We start from the raw sequence: 24,896 nt of genomic DNA on the forward strand, positions 1-24,896 counted from the left end.
GTCATCTTGTCTGGACAACCAAAATTGGGAGCTTTTTGTGCTTAAACTTTTTGAATTGGTATAACTTCTAAGGTAATGGGTATTTCTACAAATACTCTTCTTGTTTCTTTGAAGGGCAAAGTAATTCAAGAAAGTGAAGAAATGCAGCAGCAAATGTTGGAATCTCAAGCCAGGAGAAGGTGGCAAGTGGTGAGGAAACAAAGTGACAGTAAGAAAACTGGAGGGCATGTCACGAGGAATAGGAGGTGTAGAAGGGTTTTAATGAAAAGCAGGGCAGGAGTAAGAGGTTATAGATCGAACACAGCAACTGGAATCCATAAAAGAGTTAAAACACTAAAGAAGCTGATCCCTAATAGCGAATCCATGGGGCTTGAAGGGCTTTTCAGAGAGACAGCTGATTACATCTTGTCTTTACAAATGAGAGTGAATTTGATGCAGATAATGGTTAAAGTATTATCATCAGATTCTGATCAGTGAACTAATCCTTTTATGTAAAAACAACCATTCTTTTCCATTTCTCTTCTCTTTTTCTTTTTCTTTTAATATTTTATTTATGTTATATTTGCAGTCATATAGGAGCTTGTTTTGTAAGTTCACATATGTGATGATGATTTGTGTAGATTTAGTTACAGCTTGGTCATTTTGTTGTGTGAAAAAATGACTTCGACATGGACAAGGTGAATTGTAGAATCCACTTTTACTTTCCGCAAATTTTTATATTTAGCGACATGTATTCTTCTGTGTATCATCATATCTTATTGCTCCTGAATAGAGCTTGATTTTGATGGGTTGTAAAATGATCAAGAAGTGAGATAGGGCACAGACAAAAAGAAAAACTTAAAATTAATAACGAAACATAATAACATGTAAAGTTAAGTCTATTAATAACACAAATTGCTGGGGATGTATCATTAATTGGTTAATTAAGAAATTCCATCAGAAACTAAGGTGGACAGCTACACTTCACGGTTTGACGAAATTCAGAAATTGAAAAATCTGTGGAAGCAAACAAATTTCAGAAATTTTTAAAATTTGATCTCCAAAATTGTATCACAATATAAAAGTTTTCCTTTCGAGCTGTTTTAATTTCTTGAAACGATTCGATTCGGATATTCAGTCCAATGGAAGAAGACAATCGAAATTTAAAGATCTTTTAACTTTTATTTGATAAAAATATTATTTTCTTTCAACTTAAATTATTTGCACTTAAATTGAAAATCTATCAAAAATTTTAAAAAAATACAGAAAAAATAAAAACAAATAAAAATATATATTACATGTTTATCTTCAATAACTACATAGAAAAATGATATATTACATGCATGTCCACCTCTAATAATGATAACTATTATAAAACTAAAATTATATTTGTTATATTGGGACCAATAAATTCATACTTTTATTAAATTTAAGTTGCTAAATTTATTAAGTCTTTTTACATTTGAGTTATAAGTTTGGACTTAATTGGTTACTCATATTATGTTAAAACCTCTTCTAATTCGATTCTTCAATTCAATATGATATGGCATGGTTATAATTTAGTTTGCAAAAACCATTCTAATTTAAAAAAAGAATGCAAGTCCACATAGTATAGAAAATTCATAGCTTCTTTTGGATCTTCAGAAATCCCCATGTCTGTGAAGCTAAATTCTTAAACATTTATTTCTTTTCAAATTTTAACTCTTAAGTTGCAAAAATTGAAAATATTTTTTTATTATTATTGATGCTTGCATTCAATAAAGATATAAGGATAAAAATGTAACCAACCAAGTATCTAATTTTAGTTATTTTGATATTAGTTGGTTTCAAGCCTGAATCTATTAATCGAGCTCTAATACTCTCGTGCATTTAACTCTTATTTAATCAGATCAATTTAAATTATAATACACATTTATCTAAGTGAAGCTTTGTGTATTTTAAAGAACAAAAATAAGATGATGGGAATTCAGTCATATGAAGATGTATAACTATAAATATTAATGGCACAGCTATGTTCGAACCAGTGAGTGGTTGACCTTGTTATTAACCAAAAAGCCCAAGCACTTCTGGGCTTTTCATAAAATTCTTTAACTGGACTTTAGGCCTATTCAGCCCATTGCATGTTGCTGCCTTCCAGCACGTGAGAAGCCTATTTATTTATTTATTTATTTATATTGATCACAGATGCATTGCCTTCCATGATTTTATTAATTTATGTACCGAGAATTATCTCAAATAAAATGAAAATTTGTTACTTTTATATTAAGTTTTTAAATATTACTAATTTGGAATTATAAAAATGGATTTTTCTGGAGATATTTTTTCTGATATTAAAATAATAATTCTGAAAAATTATTTAAAATTATAAACGGAGCATGGCATTAGTTGTTCAATTTTCTAATATTCTCTTTCCTCTAAAGTTTTCCGCAAAAGAATATGTTGAAAACAATCGAATATAAGCTTATAATTTGGCATTGAACATTTATAGATTTCAAAGTCCAGAAATGTGTTCCAGTGAGGCGGGACCAAGAGACAGATATGGGCATAAAAGAGACACATTGGCCGGGGCAAAACTCAACCACAGGGGCAAAAGGTGTTGACAAGATAGTTATCAAATGATATGATCACTGTTTCTAAGATTTGCAACATTTCCAAGTTGCACCTAATTTTGTGGGTGGGGGAGGCATAACCCTTTCTCTTTTACCACCTGTTAAAGCCTCCCACACACACCCAAATAATCAAAGCACTATCATTCTCCAGCATTTTTTCTTCATCATAATTGTACTGCTGCTTTGTACTGCTTATACAATCATGCCTTTCAAGAATAATCATATGGGTCATTAATTGATCAGTTAAAAAGAAAAATACAAGCCTAATATTTTCTAGTGTCAAGTGTTGGGTTCTTCTTTTTAGTTCGATTTTGATAGAAAACGTACCTGTGAAATGGACTAGTCATAAGGCGTGGGGGTTAAATGATTATGAGATTTTGTTATAGGTTTTTATCGTTTGAAGGGGAATTTAGTGGAAAACGGACCGACAGTTTTGTTAGTTATGTTTTCTAAAATTACCCAACTCGAATACTGAAAAAATGAAAAGAAAAAGGGCAGCAGTAGAAGCAACGGAATGATAACTGTATACCAATTAACTTGGGTCTGTATATATAATTTATAATGAAGAGTATGGGTCCATGATGCCATGTCCTTTAAGCTTTTGTGTGAATTTGGATCAGTTGGCTTTTATTAAACAAAGTACATTCTCTAGTGTAACTTTGTAAATGGTACTTTAGGACTAAACTAATGGAAGATGGTCCATCTCTATTTATCTTCATTTGACACATATAATGTGTAAATAAGTCTACGGTTGCACTTATAAAATTAATAGAGGTTAGTTTCTGATTCTGTATGGATTTGTTTTGTAGTGATGTTGCTTGCCATTGATAATTTGTAAAGCTAAAACCCATCATGACTTTACCAAGCTCTTTTTTCCTTGAGTCTACACTAGGAAAATGAGAAATTTTCCATCCTTACCATTTCTGTTCGTTGCAAGTAATTTGAAGTAATTCAATTCATAACGTAAAACTTAAAAGGAGAAAGGTTTTTGGATACCCTTTTATCAAGTATGTATTCAGAAAAATAAGATTTCATGCTTACAACAAAACATGATAAAGTCCTCAAAAAGTTGTGATTAAATCAATTACTAATTGTCTACTACTAAAATTCATGGAACGAATTTAATTAAATTGTTGGGTAAAAAAAAATGCTATAAACTATACAAAATCTCTAAACTCAACATCTAATTATTAACATAAGATCAAATTTCAGAAACTAAATAAAATGTATCCAATGGACTCCTTGTAAGATGGGATGTGCTTCGATTTTATCGATCTTTGTCAATAAGATAATATTAATAAGATCTTCCTACAAAGAAACAAAAAAAGAAAAAATTGAGAAAAGAATGATAGAAACAAGCATTAAATAAGTCTGAGAAAAGAATGATCAAAACAAACATTAAATTTGGACATATCGCTCTTTTATATATTTGACCACTTCTCTGCAAAATATGTAAATAAACCCTAGAGGATACATATTTTTACTTTGACTTCCTACCACCATGTGCAGCTCTCATTCCCCAACTTTGATTTGAAAAATCATAATGAGTCCAAGATTGATGATTCACATAAGATATTAAAAACCCCCCAAAAAAGTTAAACTCATTCACGAGTTGGATATATACCAAAGGGAGTATGACTTTATTTATTATGTCAAACTTCCAGAAGGTCTACTCTATCTCTATCTCTATGCTTCCACAGGGAGAAAGAAAGAGAATGGTGAAACTTATTTATTTGTTTGTTTGTCTCTTTGCCTTTCCATTTTCTTTATTATATATTTTTGAAAGGGATAACTTCAAGTTGGTTATTTTTATTATATTAAAGTAAAGATTAGGTGGTTCAGAAATCTAATCATGCAACAAAATAATTAATAAAAAGAATTCAGAGACAACAGCAGCAGATACAGAATTATTAGCTTATGACCAGCCACTAATGAAGGGTGTTAATTAGGAACATGTAACTTATTATTTATTTATTAAACTGAAGATGTCATCCCGTCATCACTATCTCTTTTTTCTTTCTTTTGATTTTTATTTTTTGTTCTAGCATCATATTTATCAAATAATACTTATAAAATATTTATTAAATTTTAAAAAACCAAAAATATTCAGTTTTTTCTTAAATATATTAATATTTTAATACATATTTAACAGTTAGGAAAAGTAAATGACTCTTTCCTGCTTTCCCTGGCTTGAACTTCCCAGAAATATTGGACATAGTTCTAAGTCGAGGCACACAAAATGGGTATTTTGAATGTGCGAGAAGTGACGACCACTAGCTTTGAATTGTGTATTCCTTTTATTTTGTTTTGGGTAGCTTGCACCAAATTCAGTCTTAGTGGGTGAAAGTAAGTCATCAGATTCCAAACAAGTTTGTTTATTTATGATTGAAATCCTTATTAGGTATTATTATAACCATATAGAAAGCTTTCACTTCTGCGAAAAATGAAATACAACTCAGTTACCAAAACAATTCATGTAAAATCGTGATCCATGCTTTAAATGTATGAGCGAGTTCATTATAAATTTGCAGAGACTCTTTCTTTTTGGGAATGTGAGATTATATATATACTTATACAATATAATAGCAAAAACAAAATAAAATTAACGTATATTGATATGGGAGTTTTATCAATGAGCATTTCCAAAGAATTTCTTACATATATTAAATTCTTTTATAATTTTATTAATAAATTTTTTTAATATAATTATTGTTTAAATATAAAATAAAAAAGGTTAGTTTGACTTTTTATACCTATGCTCTCTATTTTAATTTTAACTAAACATTATAATTTATAAGTTTTTATGTTTTTATTAATTGATATTATTAATAATTTATATTTTTATTGGCTAAAATTAGAAACCAAAAGAAAAATCTCATTGAGCTTATATAAATTTATTTATTTTTATATTTAAATAATAATTAAAATACTTTTTATTATGTAGATGATATTTTTTAAAATAAATAGCATTTTTATTACTAATATTTATCATCCACTATTCTATAGAAAAAAGTTATTTAAAAGTAGATAGCATTTAGTAGTACTAAGCTATATAATAATATTTTATATTTATTGACAAATATATTTATTATCCACTTTTAAATTCATTTATTAGCCGAGCTGAATCTCGCAAGTAGTTCAAATTCAATATGTAAATAACTTAATTATTATATTAAACGAACTAAATTTGAGTTTTTATCAATTAAATTATTATATAATAAAAAAATTAAATTCTAGCTTGTTATATTTAATATTAATTATTATTATTACTATAGTTTTTATTTTATATATATAAGGGTAATATATAAGATATTTAATTTAAGAATGAAATGAATTTGAAGTAAAAAATGAGTCAATAATAAAAGAGGGTGGGGGGGTGTGGCATTGACCAAGTAGGAAGAAGCATATATAAATATAATTGGACCGATAAGTGAAGGAGACCGGCGAAACCACAGTCAATTCTTTGGGCTCTGTGTCCTTTGTGTTTTTCGTTTATGTTTAACGGACGATGCTGACTTTTCACTATCAAACAAATTCACTTTTCTTTTTCTATAAAAAAAATTAATTCATTTTCTTTTGTCTCCTTTTGTTCTGTGCTCCTTAACGTGTACAAGAAGCAACCGTTAGTCGTGCCGAGCCGAGCCAAGACCGACTCTTCCCGTTTCAAATTGTTACAGGGTTATTCCGGGTATTTAAACAGGAAAAGGGGGCGTATTTTTAATGATATTTCAAATTATGCATTACACGTGATTTGTTTTATTATTTGTTAAATTTAAACTATACAAACATCAAATATAATACCATTTTACTATTAATCAGTGTTTAATATCAAGCTCAGTCAGAATAATTAAAAAAAAAAACAAAATCAATAAATCAAATAAATAGTTATCTTTGAAGATCTAAAGTTAAATAAATTGACACGATTGAAAGTATGTATGAATTATTAGCAGTTAATTTATTATTATATTATATATAAATGAGATGCTGTATATTAACATGACGATAAGATACTGAGATTAAAGAAAATCAATATTAAGATTCTGAGAGTTTAAAATAAATAAAAAAGCAAATTCCAGAATCTTCCACAGCCGTGGCAAAGGCTGCAATCCCTCCCCCAATAAGTGAACCCCGTGTGATGTCTTCTACCTCAAAAAATCAACACTGTAAATGGGTTGGTGTGGATATATAATGTTTGTCTCCATATTTCTATAAAGCTACATGTTTATTCTCCATCAATTTTCTTTTGGATTAATTGCAACTTTTATGAGACCCCATAGCGAGGTGCTCTATGCCTTTTAACTTGAGATATTCACACGCTTTGACGAAGATTATACCATGAAATTTCTCGATATTTTATTTTTTTAATTTACGAGAGACTCAATAGGCTCTATAGTCAATTTTTGCATTCGCTTTACGAGCAATCACTCTTATTATCTAAGTTAAAAATATTTTTAATTTTTTTATAAATTTATTAAGTAATTTTTTTAAAAAAATTTATCAAATCAAATATGCAAACTAATCCTTTATTTAGAGGGACACATTGTTATAATATAAAGTGAAGTGAATATCTTTCAAGACATGTAATGCGCCCAATATTTATTATAAATAAGAAGATGCTCAAATTGATGATGGCGATGGGTGCCAAACTTCGCGGCACAAATAAGGGCACGTGGGAAGAGTGTGATCAAATACGAAAGGATACAGATGGTTGGATCAAAAATCTTGTATCGCGGCGGTGGATTTGTAGGACCCAGATAACCAAAAGAAAAAAAAAGAACACGTGCGAATGCGATGAAAAGAAAAAGATCAAGAGGCCCAAAAGAAGCCGTGCATCGATGTGCGATGCGGGGAGCGATAGGGACACAAGACCGTGTCTTGTGGGCTAAATTTTAGACACCGCAAAAGGATTCTATGCTTTGGTTTCTATTTCACATAACATAATCTAAATTAACACCTAAACTCTTGTCTTTTTTTTTTTCTTTTTCTTTTTTTCTTTTTTGTCTTCAAAAGTTTGTATCGAGGGTCATCACATCATAATAATTACATAAATATTAATAAATCAACAATTTCTTTAAACTTTACCCTTTTTTCTATAGTTTTTAGAAGAGCTAAGGTAGATTGATCTAAATTGGCATTTTGGGACTGCCTTGTTGGGTATCTTTTGCTTGTGAATTGTGGAGAATGGATTTCTGATGATGGCACCACTCGGTTTGGATAGCTACGCAATTAATACAATATTATTTTTGATAGCTACCAAATGGATAAGGGTCAATGAGAGGTACATTCCTTGGTTAAATTATATATCATATACATACCTCACGTATGCCACGTGTCATGATTTTTGGTTTTTTATTTTATATATATATATATCGAGTTATACAAATTTATTAGATGGAATTCCTTTCCTTTGGTTTAAAATATTTTATTAATGTTTTGTTCAGTTAATTTTTTATCTAGGTTATGTTAAGTTGTGGTGGACTTTTTCAAAAAAATATGATTATTTTATTAAATAAAGGAGCTAAATTGCTTATACAATTTGATAATATCTAATTAACTTATTAATTAGTGGGAGCTAAATCATCCAAATTTCTCATTAATAGAATTGTTGGGTTCATAAAATTCATATAGAATTATTATATGCTTGTTACAAGCAGGATAAAAAAGGTTCAGTAATGAAATTGCTACTTGCTGCCATTCCAAATCTTTACTTGCTGCCATTAACGTGGCCTTTTCCATTTGATTGAAACTGAATTATTGAAAGATAAAAAAACGAAAGAAGTATAATATGAGTGAAAAAGAAGAAAAGGGTACTCAAAACAATTGACTCCAATTTTGTGGTAGACAAATTAAGAGGCAGTTAATCCAATGACATGGTTGGTGATGGAGTGAGGTATGGGGGCAAAAAATAAAAATAAAAATAAAATTCCAAAGTAGAATAATAAAGAGAAGAGGGTAATTAAATACTTACCAAAGAAAGTGAAAGAAAAAACCAAATAATTGAAGCATGCAAATGTAAAGTGGGGCTTACACGCAATTTATGCAAAGCGTGCGATCCATCACACGTGCATCACCCTTTTCTTTTTCTTTTTTTTTAATTTTCTTACGCATCTCTTCTCTACTGCAAAAGGAGATTTCTAATCTTCTTTATTGTTTTCTCTTCTTTTGTTGCGATCTTTTAAAATAAAATAAAAAAGTAGCCGATTTCACCGACTTAAATAAGAAGCACTGCATACAGCATATCATCTCTCTCTACTCCCAAGCTTTTCTTTTTCTCTAAAGTACATATTTGCCACTTTCGTATCATGATTTCTTAGATCAACTGTTCCACCAGTTTCACACTTCAGAAGACTACCCGACTGATTGTTTTATATACACAGACATATCTAAAATAAGATTTGCCTTTATAATTGCATCTAAGAATAAACGTTAAAGAGTGAATTTTGAACAATTCAGAGAGAAATTAAGGAAGTACCTCCCATAGATAGATAGGTATATACATAATTAATACGGCCTATATATAAATACATTTTTATACTTTTATATCTATATTGATGGGTCAATTTAATACTTTAATTTGAATTTTATCTAATAAACACTTAAATATATTAGGCTCAACATGTTATGTTATAGATTACATAATAGCTATTAAGCTTACCATAAGAAAAAAAACTCAAATATAAATTTTTTTTCATTTCTAAAAAGAATATTCTTAGTATTTATATCAAAGTGGATCTTCTTAACTATACAAAGGGGTACATGCATATATATATATATAGAGAGAGAGAGAGAGAGGATAAATGCATCATGATGGAGTTATCACGTAGGGTCCAAACAAAAATGTGATGAAACATTCTTTTAACAGCACATAAAATATAAAGAAATGAGCAGCTATCAGGAAGAATACATATACATTTGTATACCCGTTGAATGTTCAAATAATAATAATAATAAAAGAAATCAAAGTGAAAAGGAAAGGGATAACGGATATGAAAATGTGTATTTGGAGGGTTCATACATCAGATTCACAAGCAGAAAAGGGCCTCTGGTCTCTGAGTTCACATGCATAGAGACACACACGAGCGAAGAGTACATACACATACACATACACAAAACAACACACAACTGTTTAAAGCCGTAAGGAAGCATATCTCTCGCTCTCACGGGGGATACCCCTAATACCGTTCACACCCTCAGATACCAAAAAGAAAAAGAAGAACTTGTTAAGTTAAGCAGTCAAAATCCACGTATGAAAGGGTCGACCATACAAAAAATAAAAACACTATTATATATATAAAACCCTTGTCGGTACATCCAACATGCATTCATTGAATGAAATTTAATTTGACGACCGGTTCTGTTTCATGTCCGTACAAAAATACTTGACCTACAATTGCCGGTCAACAAACAGAAAAAAATAATAAAAAAGAAATTAAATTATGATCACCATCTTCTTTTTTTTCATATCAAGCCCTCAAAAAATCTCACTTTCTTGATTTCTTCCACACCTTAAACTCTCTCTCTCTCTCTCTCTCTCTCTCTATCCCACCTACCTACCTACCATAAACACCAGATCAACCCTACCCTACTATCTCTTTCTTTCTTCTTCTTCTTCTTCTTCAAAGCAAACCCCACTCTCTTTTTCTCTCTAGATATTGTGGTGTTTGATGAAGTTTTCGCTGTTTTGATAAAGGCAATGGAAGGGACTGAAGCAGTAAAGATTGAGAATATAGTTGGATCATCACCGCCACCGCCAACAACAGCATTTCCTGATCTTCTTTACGGTAGTTACCCGCTACAGAGTGTTTTTGACAACTTTTATGGAGGGGATAAGAGTTCTTTAGGGTTTTTGGAGTTACTGGGTGTGCAGGACTTTACTAGTCCTTCAGTTTTTGATACGCTACAGTTACCTTCTACTACGATGCAACAACCTCCTGCTACTAATAATAGTCCAGCTGTTGTTGTTACTAAGATGGAGTCACCGGAGGTGTTCAATCAGCCCGCTACTCCTAACTCTTCATCGATTTCTTCAGCTTCTAGCGAAGCTTTAAATGATGAAGCACCTATTAAGGCCGTGGATAATGAGGAAGAAGAGCAACAAAAGACCAAGAAAGAGTGAGTTATTTAATGGGTACTTTGTGGTTTTAATTATTTTATGTTTTATTTTAATAATATGAACCCGTTTGAGAAATAATGCTTAGGGACCCCCTCATTTGAGAGGTAATTAAGAAAAGGAAAAAAGAGGTCTTCTTCATCTTGCTTGTTATGTGACTTAAACTTGAAGATTTTAATGGCCTTTTGTTTTGTTTGCTCTTTTTCTGCTTGTTTCAAGGTTGAAGCCTAAGAAGACAAATCACAAGAGACAGAGAGAGCCGAGATTCGCATTCATGACAAAGAGTGAGGTTGATCATCTGGAAGATGGGTACAGATGGAGAAAGTACGGTCAAAAAGCTGTGAAAAATAGCCCCTTTCCTAGGTACTGACTTCAATGTCAACCAATTCTAGTTCTTTTTCCATTCTATTGTACATATTTCAGTTCATTTTTGGACAATGTTTAGACCAAATATTAATGGGTTTGCATTGTTGTTTTGCCTTTTGATTTTAGGAGTTACTATCGTTGCACTACTGCCTCATGTAATGTGAAGAAAAGAGTAGAAAGATCTTTCAGTGATCCAAGCATTGTTGTGACCACCTATGAAGGACAACACACACATCCTAGCCCTGTCATGCCCCGTCCAAGCTTTGTTGGAGCTGCGTCAGAGTCGGGTTTCTCCGCAACTAATTTTGCCATGCCAATGCAAAGAAGACTGTCGCTTTATCAACAGCCGCAACAACCCTTTTTCAATAGCTTTTCACCTTTGGGTTTTGGCTATAATTCAACTACAAATGCTAGTCTTCTACATGAGAAGCGCTTTTGCACCGCACCAGGAGCTGCTTTGCTCGAAGATCATGGGCTTCTTCAAGACATTGTCCCCTCCCATATGTTAAAGGAGTAGATGACAAAATCCCTGTTACTGCTTTGTAGTTCCCCTTAAACTGACTGGAAAAGAGATGTAGATGAAAGACCCTTTTTTACTGATATATTATATATATAGTATGTAATTTTCTTGCTGACAGGCCAGTTATGATTTCCGATCTTGAAGAAGAACCCAACTTTCCTTTACACAAACCCTGATCACCTGATGATTTCATTGTTTTCCAATGCTAATGACTAGCTTCTTTGTTGGGTTTAGTTTTCTGGCCATTTTTCCTCCCCTCCTTTTCCCATTTTGGTGGTTTTGGGATTGTAGAAATTATACGTAATATAGAAAAGGAAAATGAGGTTTACTTCACCTTTAATGTAGATTCTGACCTTATCTTTTGTCTTATGCCATTTGTTTTTGTTGTCGAAGGAATGTGCATTGATTTCAAGTGAGCAAAATGCAGTGAAGATCGTAAAGACGCTAGGGTTTCCTCACATGGATAGTTAATACATACTACTTATATATAAAGATTTTCCTGATTGTTTCTTTGTCTGGGAATCCATGAGATCATTATTACCCTTTTTTTGAAAGAAAAGAGGTTCCAAAAAAATAGAATTTGGTAAAGCAAATTAATGGTACTGTCTTTAAACATTAATCGAGGAATACAATGAAGCTAATAAGAAAGAATATCTCAACTACCATTCAGACCCACTTTCAGCTTTGTACAGTTTAACGCTTCTCTTTTTCTTCTGAATACTCTATGGCATGCTCATGTAAAATGTATATTTAGGAAGAAGAGAGAAAGAAATGCCAAGAGAGGCACAGGCCTGCATATAGACAGAATATTGATTGTGCTTATTTGATTCTAATAGATGAGAACTAAATAAAAGAGATGCGAGAAAGGCTTGCACACTTTCTGTGGTTCTATGCCTCTCGGCCATGTGAATATTGTTTGCTATTTGTATGAGAATCTTTGTATTGCTTGAACTGTTCTCCTTGTCCAGGATTCAAAACAGAGTGCCAATCAGCCGCCCTATTCATCATGCTTATTTATTTCTTTTTCTTTTTATATGGTTGCGCAGAGATCAAAGTTCTCGTAAACCACAGTGAGGTACCCCCCAGTATGCTGTGTTCCTAGCATATCCTCCTACCTTTGAAATGCCATAATGCCCGTAGTGGATCTCAAACTAACATTCTATCCGACAAGCTAGAGCTTACCTCAATATATTTTGTAGTAGAAAGCTATAAAGTTCTCAATCGTCCTAGTATACTTGATTTGCAACAAGCAGCCGTCAGAAGTTGTGCCAATGCCAAACTGGAAAAAGTACGCATCTTTTGTATTGCTACTTGGAATTTATACTTGGCACCATATAGGCATCTATTTTCCATTTGCTTATGCTTGGTCAAGCTGATCCGCATTTCCAACATGCAGAAGGCTACAGTTTTCTGCTTTGTGACTCTACCATTAGTTCAGTAATTGCGCCCGAGCGAATATGCCCCACATAGAAAAGCAAACATCCTGTAAAGCCCTCTCTTTCACATCAAGGGCCAGAAGCAGAGGCTACGATAGGAGGCTTGTTTCTAGGAATGCTATTGGCGTTACTAACCAACTATCCTGTTATGGTAACAAAGAACATCATGCTGTCACCCTCAATTAATGCCTGGAGAAATCCATGAAAAGATTTCACTTTGGAATTGCTGCAGAAACTCATAAGAAACTATGCTTCGTTATTAACCTTTTGTAAAGGTCTAAAATCCAAAACCTTTAAAAGCAAAGAAAGTAGAACCCCCACTGTCAATTTTCAAACAGAAAATAAGAAGACCAGTGCCATCAACTCATTTCATCACATTACTTCACTCAAAGCACAATCCAGGAGCTGCAATTTTCAATTGTATACGCACTTAATTTAGATTTACATATTTTAAGGGGGGAAAAAGGAAGAAGATTACTCGTGAAGTTGCCCCCTGACTCCATAGCTAAAGTTTCACTGGCATACTGCTCAAATTTTACATAAAAGCCAACTGTCATATCAAGCACCTTCAGACATGAGGAAGACAATTCCCGAGTATAGTTTATATCCTGCAAGATTTAGGCAGCAGAGAAATCCACCAAAGACATGTACACACTATCTATATTTCTTTACGGGTTCTCCATCAGAATGCTAACTTCACCAGAAGTACCTGCAGTCAATCCAAAGAGAGCTGAACAAAAAATATGTAACAATTTAACTAAAAGGTGTCTTTAAGCTAAGTTCTGCGGTAGGATATCATATAACAGACAAAAACAATCCAAGCTATATTACTTTAATGTGATTCCTTCTTTCTTTGTCTCCTTTTATCACGGTATACAAGTTGAATGAATGTAATGCTTGTACTTAGAAAGAAGCAGACAGAAGAAAAATATCAAATGGAGCAGGGAGTGAAAGACTTTAGGATTCAGCTAATTACTATAGGGTTTTCAAAATTTAATATCAATCGCATTTGGGGAACCATATGGAAAACTGGGTATTAGTTCAATATGAGAGGTTATACAAAAAACAATAAAGAATCAACCATCTCTAACATGTATGGGCTCAAATTGATTTGTAACTTGCTCACCAAAAACGATCCTCTTAACAACTCCAGGAGTTTGCACACAAAGACCACAAACTCAATTACAAGTGAGGTTAATAACACCGACAGAGAAGAACAGCAGAAGCTTAGGGATGACTTCAAACAATCGCTATTAAAAACCGGCAGAAGCCCATGAAATACTTCCAAAAATATATAATCAGAGCCCAAAATCCTAGTGCAGATCAAATACATGGAAGTTTTGAAAGACTACCGGTTAGACGCAGGTGGGATCAACAACGAGGCTAGCTTCTGACTGTATTTGCATAGGTTCCACATCCTGCCAAGAAAAAAGGAAAAAGAAGCCAAGTCAAATGAAATATATTCTCAACCTATGAAATGGAAAAAGCAGTTAGAATATGCATTGATAATTACAAAGAGAAATTTCAGAAGATGACAATCATCAACCACCTAAGAAACAAATAAGCTATAACACATGGATTCTTTCCTCCAAAACATGAATGCAGTTCTGTCTTTTCCAACACATAATAGAAATCCCACCACTCATCATATCATGTGGCCGAAGACAATATGGGCAAGTCCAACAAATTCAAAGTATTACTCAACTCACATTCCACATTGACCAAATGTAAGCAACCCATACACAAAACACATCGAACTACACATAAAATAAACCAACAACGGGCAACTACTCCTGATGGATTAAAGAAAGGAGGAGGCCAAAAACAAGGTATTAATTAATTGATTATAGGTCCAACAATCACCATGCCTATGCGGTTATCAATAATTCATCCAATAATCCAGCCAAAGTAATAGTGTCATTAATCACAAAAGAACAATTTTTTTCAGTTGGAGGAAAGAGGCAATAAGACTTCAGAACCTGATGTTTTGATAAATAGAAAGACATAGAATTAGAGTATGAAGATGGTTTGGAAAATGGAAAATTCATTTTTATGATTCTATCAATTGACACATCAAGAAAACCTTTACCGCTGCAAGAAATGAGTGTAACTGTTAGCAACTTACATGCAAAAAATCTAATATAGAATCCACTGAAAACTGCAGACTATTTTGTATTAGCCCTGAGATGAAACTTCTATTTACTGTTATTGGAGACTTCTAACTTGCTATATTTGTACTAGAAGGATGTCAGAAGTACATTTTCCATAACAATAGACTCTGGTGAACTCATGACCAGAAAAAGCAGAAGACCAGCAGACAGTAATTTGACAAGGAGTTAAAATTAGAAAACCATACAGAAAAGGTAGACTACCACAGGTAAAGATGTTGATGTAGAGTATTTGATGGAAGGGGTCCGATCAGCTTCTTCGACAGAAAAACCTGTAGATAGAGAATAAGATTGCCGGCTCGAACTCTGCGCATTTTGCTGCTTCTGTAATTGTTGCTGAAACAAGATGAATTCGTCAGGCTTCTCCCACTGCAAGGAAATTAAGTTGCCACAATAAATATCTTCTGTAAGCATTTTCTTCTCTAGTTAAACCTATTACTCATGAGTTCAAAAAGGTAACGCTAACCAACCTGATCAAACAGGGATCCGACTAGATTTCAAAAACTGTGGGTTGTGGGTGGCTGTGGTGGTGTTGGGGGAGGGAGGCATATGCATACATCTTTAACAAAAATAAATAAAATAAATAAGAATCTAATTGTGAAAAGATTGGGGAGACCGGGTATATATAGCATAGGATCACCTCAGATGCCAAAAGAACCATGATCAGTATTTAGTACTTCAGAGTTTAGACTAGAGCCAACCTGGCCTATCAAATCCTTGATAACATCATTCCTTCCCTCAGTCACCAGTCACCTCCATATCTCCCAACTAGCGCTTAGGTAGTTGAATTTTTCAGCATTTCAGCTTAAACTAGCATAATGAGTCCCTAAAAAAGGATAATCTCCACAGTTCAGGTCCAACCTATCCAACTCTAACTCAACCAGTTAAATCAATCCAATTTTTCAACCCAAATCTAATACATATTTGAAGCTAAGCAAGTGGGAATGTGGGATTGGGGCACGGCTTGGATAGAATTGGCTTCTGCAACCTGAGGTGTAATGCCAGTAAACAGAAGTACTAAAATGGAACCAACATTTTACACTACCAATAACAAACAGCTGAATAAAGTGTAGTCAATAAAGTCAAATAACTTACTCTGCTTTCCAAAGTCATGCAATTATAATAGTATTTGTACCCATCAGGGCAGCTATGCTCACTCCAATCACACTCTTGTGGATCTTCTGTCTGGTGACTTGGAGGTACCAAAGAGTCAGCAGAAGTATCATTTACAGCTGGAGGATGGCCTCCACTACATGGAGACTGTAGGAAGAATAGTAATAGTTATATTTCTTAATGTAACTGCTCATAGAAAATAAGACATGATATAATTTGAAGTTATTAAATCCCAAAAACGTTACCGCATTACTAGTCAGGAGAAAAAAACAAAACATGCAGAAAGCAATATAATATGACTAGGGTGTAGTGGACTCATTCTTTACCACAAGATAGTCCTGCATACAAAATTGCAGTGTTCCACGGCTAGGTTTCACAGAAAGGACACTTCAACAATGTTGTATATTAGTAAACTCACAAAATAAAAAGGATTTGGCGGGCAGTCACAAGTGAACATCACAGCTATATAGAGCATGTCATTAGATAGTAACTCCCTTTGCATTAGAGCCAACACAATTAATGGCTCTACAAATTTCCTTATAACTGAATCAGTAACTTGTACAACTCACATACTAGATCAAGAGAAGCTAAATAAACATTGATTATTACTACCTCCAGGGGAATCTGTACGCTCTGCTGCTGCTCTACATTTTGAGTCTGTTTCATCATTTCAGTGACTGTTTCTTGAGAAGATTGCATAAGATTTTGCGGACCTTGTGTCTGTTGTAAGGGCATCTGATACAACTGTAATGGTGGCTGCTTTACTGGAGAAAGTGGTTGTGTTATGGTTTGCGGAGCAGAATGCGCCAATGTGTTGGTAATGGCTAGTGGTTGAGAATTTGTTGGAGTTTCATGCATAGGATATGAAGCATTAGGCAAAACACCCCCCGCCATAGAATCGCAAAAATTGGGTATTGGCCTACAAATAAGCCATAACACAGAAACTCAACTTGATATATACAGCACAAGCTGAGCATGAAATGGAAGGAGTCTGAATAAACAAAATATACCTATTCATTGGTTCTTGAGAACAGGGACCAAAATTTTGTCCACTAAATGGAATATTTCCCCTAGGAAACAGATAGCAAGTATTAATTAGGAGTTGTATGGTGAATGGGTTGGGGCCAATTAAATTCATATCATCCCATAGAAGATAGTGTTCAGATACTCTTATTCCAGTTCTAGTAATCTATGACAAGACTAATCAAACAAGCAAAAAAAAAACTGTTAATCAATATTTAAATGTCCATGTGGATGGGTGGATATCTCAAGCAAAATGGAGGAAGAGCCAACTGGTACCTAGTACCTACACTGTCAAAATTGAAGAATAAGCACAACTAAATGCCACAACCCATTGTCGTTAGGTGTGGGATTCCATAAGGTAGCCAAAAGAAATTAACAATATCATGAAATTAACCAAAAGAAAGCTGGCATCGCGCATGATCACTGCTGAAAACTTTATGATTCATTACCAGGTTATTAATAATGACAAATGGATCAGATCATTTACTTTGTGAAGAAAATGTACAGGAACATAAAAAAAATACAAGGGAAGCAAGACCTTAATTCTCCAGCCCTGCGTTTTTTGGGATCTGCAAATTTAACTATCAAAGGTTGATCACAACCCTGGAAAAGAGCAGGAAAACGCAGGTAATGGGAAACTACCAATCAAAAGTAACAATTTAAAATCATGAAGATACACATAGAAAAAAAAAAAAGATGCACTTTACTCTCATTGTGAAAGTTCCATGTAATGCTTTGATTGCTGCCACTGCCTTATCTCTGTCAGGTAGCTTAACAAATGCACATCCTTTAAAAAAAAATAAAATAAAATAAAAATAAACAATAGGTTCAACAACCATTATATCAGAACCACCAGAGACAAAAATTTGCCTAAAATCTTTAGCCACAATCTGAAACCAATTAAAGCAGCCAAAATTCAGGCAGATGAGGCTTTGAAACTATTTCTGGAATATGAGAGTTCCCTGACATAATACTCAATGAAATAATACAGATCAATCAACAGTTGCATATATTGATATGTTCCGAAATCTTTGCTTTATTGTTTCTTGCATCACTTTTCCATCAAACAATCCATGTGAAAACAAAGAGACAAAGGTAATCATATGGCACTAATAAGTCCCAGGATATCTCTCTGTGAAGTGCAGCACCACACTCAGTCTAAAAATTGAAGGGCCATAGCATAAACCAAGTTCCAATATGTCAATACTACAGATGTATTCCAACTAAAGAAAAAAAAAATTAATGAGAAAGAATGACATACCACGACTTTGCTTCAGATTATCCCGTACAATGTAAACATCTTCCACATGACCATATGGAGAAAATATCTGACAGAAAAGTTCATATATAAAATGTAATCCCAGAAACATAAACAGCAAGAAAATGAAATGCAAAGATTGGATGCTGGGAGACATTATAGCTGCCTAAACTGAGGTAACTATTCTCATAAGCCCTTGCATGGTGTATTTCAGTGCTGTTGCCAACTTAATAAAATTAATCATACACAGCAGCATACAAGAATAGCATTCAATTTCAGAGATATAGGGCCTATGCCATCTGATAATATACCTTATTTTTCTTTTTTTTCAACAACAATGTCTAATCATTTTGTTGTTTAGATAAACCTTGAAAATGATCAGATACACGTGCACACACATAACATTATGCCAGAAGTTGTAAGTTTAAAATTCGTTTGTCCATATAGAGCTAGAAGAAATGCGAATACTCAGAAAAAGTGGCTCATACTTCCTCAATTTCCTGTTTTGAAGCTTGTTTGTTAATGCAACCAACATATAGTTTGTCCACAACCTCCCTGCCCCCTGTCATAAGATAATGAGAAAATAGAAAGGCATTGAAACAGAACACGTTGGAGGCTGGAGAGAAAGAAACATCAAACTAAATAATAAAATAGGTGAGCAACAACTCGTGTACATTCTATAGAGAAAACATACAGAATGTTGTACCGCAGCTAGGAATATTATTATGGAAACCCAAAAGGCATGTAAAAAGTCGCCCTTTCGTCTACGCAAGCCACTAATATCAGATATAAGAAAACACCCTCTTTCATACAATATTAGCTAATATATAGGCCACAGTTGCTACATAAACAATATTATATAATTTTTTTTAGATTAGTTATTCCAAAAGTTATGCTTTCATACAAGCACCAAAAATGCCATTTCCAAAATGAGAATTTATCATATGAATTTGAGTATCTAATCTACATAATAAAGCACACATACCCTGACAGTAAATATGGTTTGGTTGATATGTATATGTCTAGAACACTGATTCAAGGCCTCAGAACAAATTGTCACAGTGGGCTGTTAAGAACCCCATTTGATGTATAAGATAGAAATGTCATTAAATAGTCTATGGCGGAGATCAACAAAATATGATAGCTAGGTAATAAGCTAGTAGAAAGGCCTGCAGAACAGCACATATTGTGAATATCAAACACTTACCAAGGCATTCCCTCTCAACCTTACAAAGGCGTTCCCTCTCCCTATCAGCATACCTGACTTTAAGGGGATGAACTTCCTGAAAAACAATTATAAAATTAAAATAAAAACAAAATAAAATTATCAAACAATGCAACATCACTTATCCGTGAGTAATCAACAGTTCTGGAACTTGTCTTCAGTAATAGCAGACAAATTACTTACCCCAGGAATAGTATACTGACCATTTAAAGCCCTGATAGCCCTGTCAGCTTCCTCTATTGTTGCATATTTCACAAAGCAATACCCTGATGAAGTAATTTTGACAGAAATTTAATAAATTACCAGACATTAAGTAAGTAAAGCATATGCTATGATACCGAAATTTGAGAATTGACATTCTCTTAATGCTTTGAAGGCATGATGCAATCAAGGATAACTAGATTTAGGGATTTAATTCTTAATTTTGTGTAAATGTTGTAGCCTCAAAGTAAATAAAATTGTTCTTTTGGTCTGAGAATGTAGGATCTACATCAGTTTTAATGCCAACTTCTGCGATCATTGTTGACTTTGCTGCCGCCTTCATTGCTGTACTCTATTTTTATAGCTATTTAGAAAGAAGAAACCGCCATACACTAAACCAGTTCCTAAAAAAAAAAAATCAAAACATATCTTATAGCTTCGTATTTGCTGGAACGATATGGTGAAGAATGATGATTTTGTGCAACTTCAACAGGAGGTTGTTGAATTAACTGAGTAGCGCATGTTAAACAAAGATTTCAAATTTTGATAGCCAATTCCAAACTATAGAATGACGACTTGATACTTTTCAAAGACAATTTGATTCTGCAATTGCTAGTAATCATCAATTGTTACCTAACACTGATAATGGCTTGTCTAGGGTGACTATTAAGCAAAAGGAAGTTGTGGTGGAGGGAACCTCTAGCCTTGGACCCACAGCAGCTGTTCAGCTTGCATCTCCAATTCTAGGCGAGGCACAAGCAATTCTTTTTGTTAATGTACTGCCGCCCTCACATGAAGATGTTCCAATCTTTCATCCTAAGTCTGCTTATGGGTAAAAGTTGATTCACCCGAGTTCAAAAGCAATCCAATAGAGCAAGCCATTGATTTTGTATGCGTGGAAAAGCTCGACGATGCGAAGGAGAGATTGAAGTTCTTAGTTTCGTTGCTGCCATCCATCAAGATAGAGAAATTTTTCAAACTTCAAATTGTTAATTCTTCACCATTATAAAACTCAAGGTCGAGGTATTTTCCAACCAGAGAGAATGATGCAGTCAAGTAAGACTAGATTTACGGATTTAATATTTAAATTTTGAAATTTAGAGTTTTCTTACAAATACTTATTAGAAGTTTCAAGTTTAATATTTTTTAGGAATTTTTTATGTGGTTAGGAATATTTAATCTTTTTAGTATTTGTTTAGGTTTCCTATTTTACTTAGCGTTATGTTGGAGTCCTAATTAGTATAGGTTCAGGAATTTTTATGTTTTAATTATCTATGTAAAGGTTGTAGCCTCTGATGCATATTTAGGTAATGGGTTTATGAAATTGTTTTTGTGTGAGAATATAGGTTCTACATCAAGGCTTTTCCAACTCAACATATTAATGAAACAACATAAGAGATAATCATGAAGACAAGAAGAAGTTCATGGAAATGAAGCTTTATTAGTAGGCAAGAAGACTTCATGAATTCCCCTAATAGCCATAAAATATGTAATAGAGATCACCGTGAATAATAAACTGAATGTCCTCTGGATGCTAAAATAGAATTACAGATATGAAGCAACAAGAAAGTAGCCTAATAAAATTTTGTACCTAGCAATAGATTAACATGATCACAACATTATTGCCAAATTAGTAAGAATATAAGAATAAGTACTCGAGAGGCCCAAATGAGAAATTGACATAGGACACCAAAAGGTTATAGATATTAATTCCAAATACCTTGTTGCTGGCCACTCCGCCTATCCCTAGGAAGAATTACCTCCACAATACTTCCATGTGCTTCAAACAAGGGGCAGATCTAGCATAAAGAAGCAATATCAATAGTTATGTAAAAACAATAAGCAAGCTGAGTTGCAGTAGAATTATCAAGTACAAGAAACTAGAAGTGTGATGATGTTCATAAATAAGAGAGAAATTAAGGCCAAGAACAACATGCCCGCATGACCAAGGGCTTTAAAATCTGGCTCAAGGAGGAAAGAGTTTAATAACGGAGCTAGAGCCTTTGCAGACTGGAAAATTTCCGCCTTAACAAAGAGTGTTTCTTCTGTCAGTCATTGACAGGTTTCCACCTGGTGGGCTTCAGAGTATTATTAAAGTTTTTTAGTTAGTAAGATTCAAACTTTCTGCACAATCATATTAGCCGCATTCCTGGTGGCTTAGTGTCCCCAGCAATATAGTGAATCTTATCTTTGATTACAAGTCTTAATTGAAATGGATATACAGTTTGTCTGCAGTGGGTAAATGGAGTTATGGACAGCCTACAAGTGCTCATGGGATCAAAGACACATGCAAAACATCAGTTAAGGCCAATTTGTATTTTCTCATTTTTGCTAATTCCGCAAACAATTAACAAAGGTATTGATATTTGAAAGAGGAACAACTTACATTTTCTATGGTTGTAGGTATTGGAACCGGTGCAACAAACAGTTTTACACTAGCAGCATCAAGATTATGATCTAAAAGAATCAAGTAACAGAGTAACAGAGACAAGAAAAAATTAGACAAAAAAACTCATGCATATTCAGCTACCCTCAAGAGAAAAGAAACAAGATATAATTTCAAGTACATGACAACTGAAACTATAAAATAATTTGCTGAAATGTAGATTACAGAGTTAGGTAGATTAAATTCTTTTCTTATAAATACAATTTGCAGATGTTAACGCAAAATGTGAATTTTCAATATAATACCACATGCGCCTGGTATGGCAATAGCAGAGATAAATGTGAAGGAACTTGATATAAGACGATGAAAATGCCCCTAACAGCATTTCAATGGTACATCATTCTATTACTGCCTAACGAAGACAAACAGAATGCAAATATGCGCGTGTTCGTATATATATAAGAATAATACATAAGAACTTAAAACTGATTACCTGGAGAACCTGGACGGCCAGAAAAATATCGGCCTCTTTTGCGGCCATTGGAGAAGAATCCTCCACCAAACGATTCATTTGACTCGGCGTTCATCCGCTGGTGGTTAGCATCGAAATTAGAATGTAAATTAAGGTTCTGGTTGTTGAATTGATTCTGCTCGGCAAAGTGATCGTGGCGGTTAAAATAGTGGTGCTGGGGCTGAGGCTGAAGCTGAGATTGGGGCGGGAGTGGAGGCTGAGGTTGGGGCGGGAGTGGAGGCTGAAGCTGGTTCTGGAAATAGTTGGGATGATGCTGCTCCGGATGGTTAGTGTGGTGGTGGTAATGGTGAGGGTGAGGATGGTGGTGGTAGTCTTCTGTCGGTGGTTCCATTGCTGAAACCCTAACCTTTATTCGAAAGATTATTATAGCAAGAATGGTATAGCATGAATAAAAAATATGAGTGCCACGCACACGACTGTGCAGGAGAAGTGATTTTATTCCTAAAATTAGCCCATGGCTCGCATCTTTGCTACGCCGCAGAGGCGAGCCGGTGCTTCAGAACGTTGGATTTCACTGGATGGAGAGCTTAGAGACAAGGGGAATGATTTACGGTTGAACCAGTGACGACTGGTAAGTGTTTATCACTTGGCCAATCTGAACGGAAACTCTGAAAGTTATCTGCTTTTGAACTGGTTAAAGTAATATACGAGACAAATTCCTTACTTTTATTGCATCTTTAATTAATTGATTCAACTCTTCTGAAAAGTTCCATATATTTATATAATACTAATTTTTACTCGTTATTTTCCACATAATTAAAAATATAATTATTATTAAATCTAACAAAATATATTATTAAATTTAAATTAAATACTAAATTGATATAAATTCAATCCATGCATTTTTTATTTGAGTCTAATAGCAGTTAATTCTAATTTCAATCTATCTTAGCATTTCAATTAAATTAATTTAGTATTTTATAAAATAATTTTTTTTAATTAATTTTTATTTTTTTTAAATTAATGTAAATCAGCTGAAACAAAAACTGTAAAAGAAATCAACCGGCTCTATTACCATAAGGTTTAAGCATTATATATATTAGAATAGTTATTATCTGTAATATTTAACATACAAATTAATGTCAATATAAAATATTAACATATATGTTCTGTTAATTATATTGTTTATGTTACAAACTATAATAATTTAAATGAAAATTAACTAATATAATTATTATATAATAAATTTAGCTATAAAACATAAATATAAAACTAATTCAAATATATATATATATATATATATATATATATATATATATATATATATAATGATTTATTAGTAATATATTTAATTTGGTTTCGCATTAAGTGCGAGTATTGAACTAGTTAATTTAAAGACTAATTATATATTTTATATCATTCAATTTTAGATATTTAATCAATTAACATTTTAACTTTTGATGTAATTTAATTGACATCTGGATTTTTCTTGTAGCATTTAAATATTTTTTTATGTATGTATTAATTTAATACGGTTATATGTATTGTACAAAGATATTTAAATATTACTATTATGAAGTTCCGATTTATTATATTAAATTAAAAAATAAAGATATTTAAATATTGAAAAAGTAAAATTAATGTGTTTGTTAGGTTAAATAAAAAATTAAAATGTTAAACTTACTAATCAATATAAATTAAAGGGTGTAAAAATGTATTTGGTCTAACTTAAATTAATTAAAACTATAGATAATTATTTGAAGGGCTAAATAAAAAAAGGTACTTTGTGATTTTATTATTTTATAAATTTTAGTATATACTTTTTTCTTTATGCGATTATAAATCATGAAAAATAAATATTTTATAGTTAAAAAATTTAATTTGTAAGAATTCAAGCGTATTCACTATGATTAGCTATCATGAATTATAATGTCTCGTGTTTGATTACTTGAGTTTGGAGCTTAACAACTCTGAATTCTATTATTCGATCATTAAATTGTAATTTAAAAAATTATTAATCCAATAAAATT

General features: G+C 32.8%; 3 protein-coding genes across 8 annotated transcripts; 2 read left to right on the top strand and 1 right to left on the bottom strand.

Moving 5' to 3' along the window:
• On the top strand, positions 1-745 carry LOC8267313 (transcription factor UPBEAT1). Its single transcript, XM_002515207.4, has one exon. The coding sequence runs from the start codon at positions 76-78 to the stop codon at positions 475-477; it is 402 nt and encodes a 133-aa protein (XP_002515253.2). The 5' UTR covers positions 1-75; the 3' UTR covers positions 478-745.
• A 9,266-nt stretch (positions 746-10,011) lies between these two features.
• On the top strand, positions 10,012-11,699 carry LOC8267311 (WRKY transcription factor 23). Its single transcript, XM_002515205.4, has 3 exons — positions 10,012-10,700; positions 10,918-11,061; positions 11,191-11,699. The coding sequence occupies exons 1-3, from the start codon at positions 10,282-10,284 to the stop codon at positions 11,579-11,581; spliced, it is 954 nt and encodes a 317-aa protein (XP_002515251.1). The 5' UTR covers positions 10,012-10,281; the 3' UTR covers positions 11,582-11,699.
• Positions 11,700-13,374: 1,675 nt separating this feature from the next.
• On the bottom strand, positions 13,375-23,568 carry LOC8267310 (flowering time control protein FCA). Of its 6 annotated transcripts, none has more exons than XR_001534965.3 (15): positions 22,888-23,566; positions 22,395-22,465; positions 21,729-21,807; positions 19,991-20,073; positions 19,790-19,865; positions 19,071-19,144; positions 18,586-18,652; positions 18,032-18,111; positions 17,863-17,927; positions 17,312-17,371; positions 16,914-17,220; positions 16,284-16,448; positions 15,377-15,557; positions 14,373-14,438; positions 13,375-13,729 (listed from the first exon to the last, which is right to left on the bottom strand). XR_001534965.3 is itself a non-coding variant. In XM_015716920.3 (15 exons), the coding sequence occupies exons 1-14, from the start codon at positions 23,255-23,257 to the stop codon at positions 14,376-14,378; spliced, it is 1,692 nt and encodes a 563-aa protein (XP_015572406.1). In that variant the 5' UTR covers positions 23,258-23,567; the 3' UTR covers positions 13,375-13,729; positions 14,373-14,375. The 6 variants fall into 6 exon arrangements, 3 of the variants coding, with proteins under 3 accessions (XP_015572406.1, XP_015572405.1, XP_015572407.1); XM_015716920.3 differs by having other exon boundaries at positions 15,393-15,524; positions 22,888-23,567; XM_015716919.3 differs by having other exon boundaries at positions 15,393-15,557; positions 22,888-23,565.
• Positions 23,569-24,896: the final 1,328 nt, after the last annotated feature.

The sequence above is a fragment of the Ricinus communis genome, chromosome 1 (genome assembly GCF_019578655.1).
Source record: "Ricinus communis isolate WT05 ecotype wild-type chromosome 1, ASM1957865v1, whole genome shotgun sequence".
NCBI lineage: Eukaryota > Viridiplantae > Streptophyta > Magnoliopsida > Malpighiales > Euphorbiaceae > Ricinus > Ricinus communis.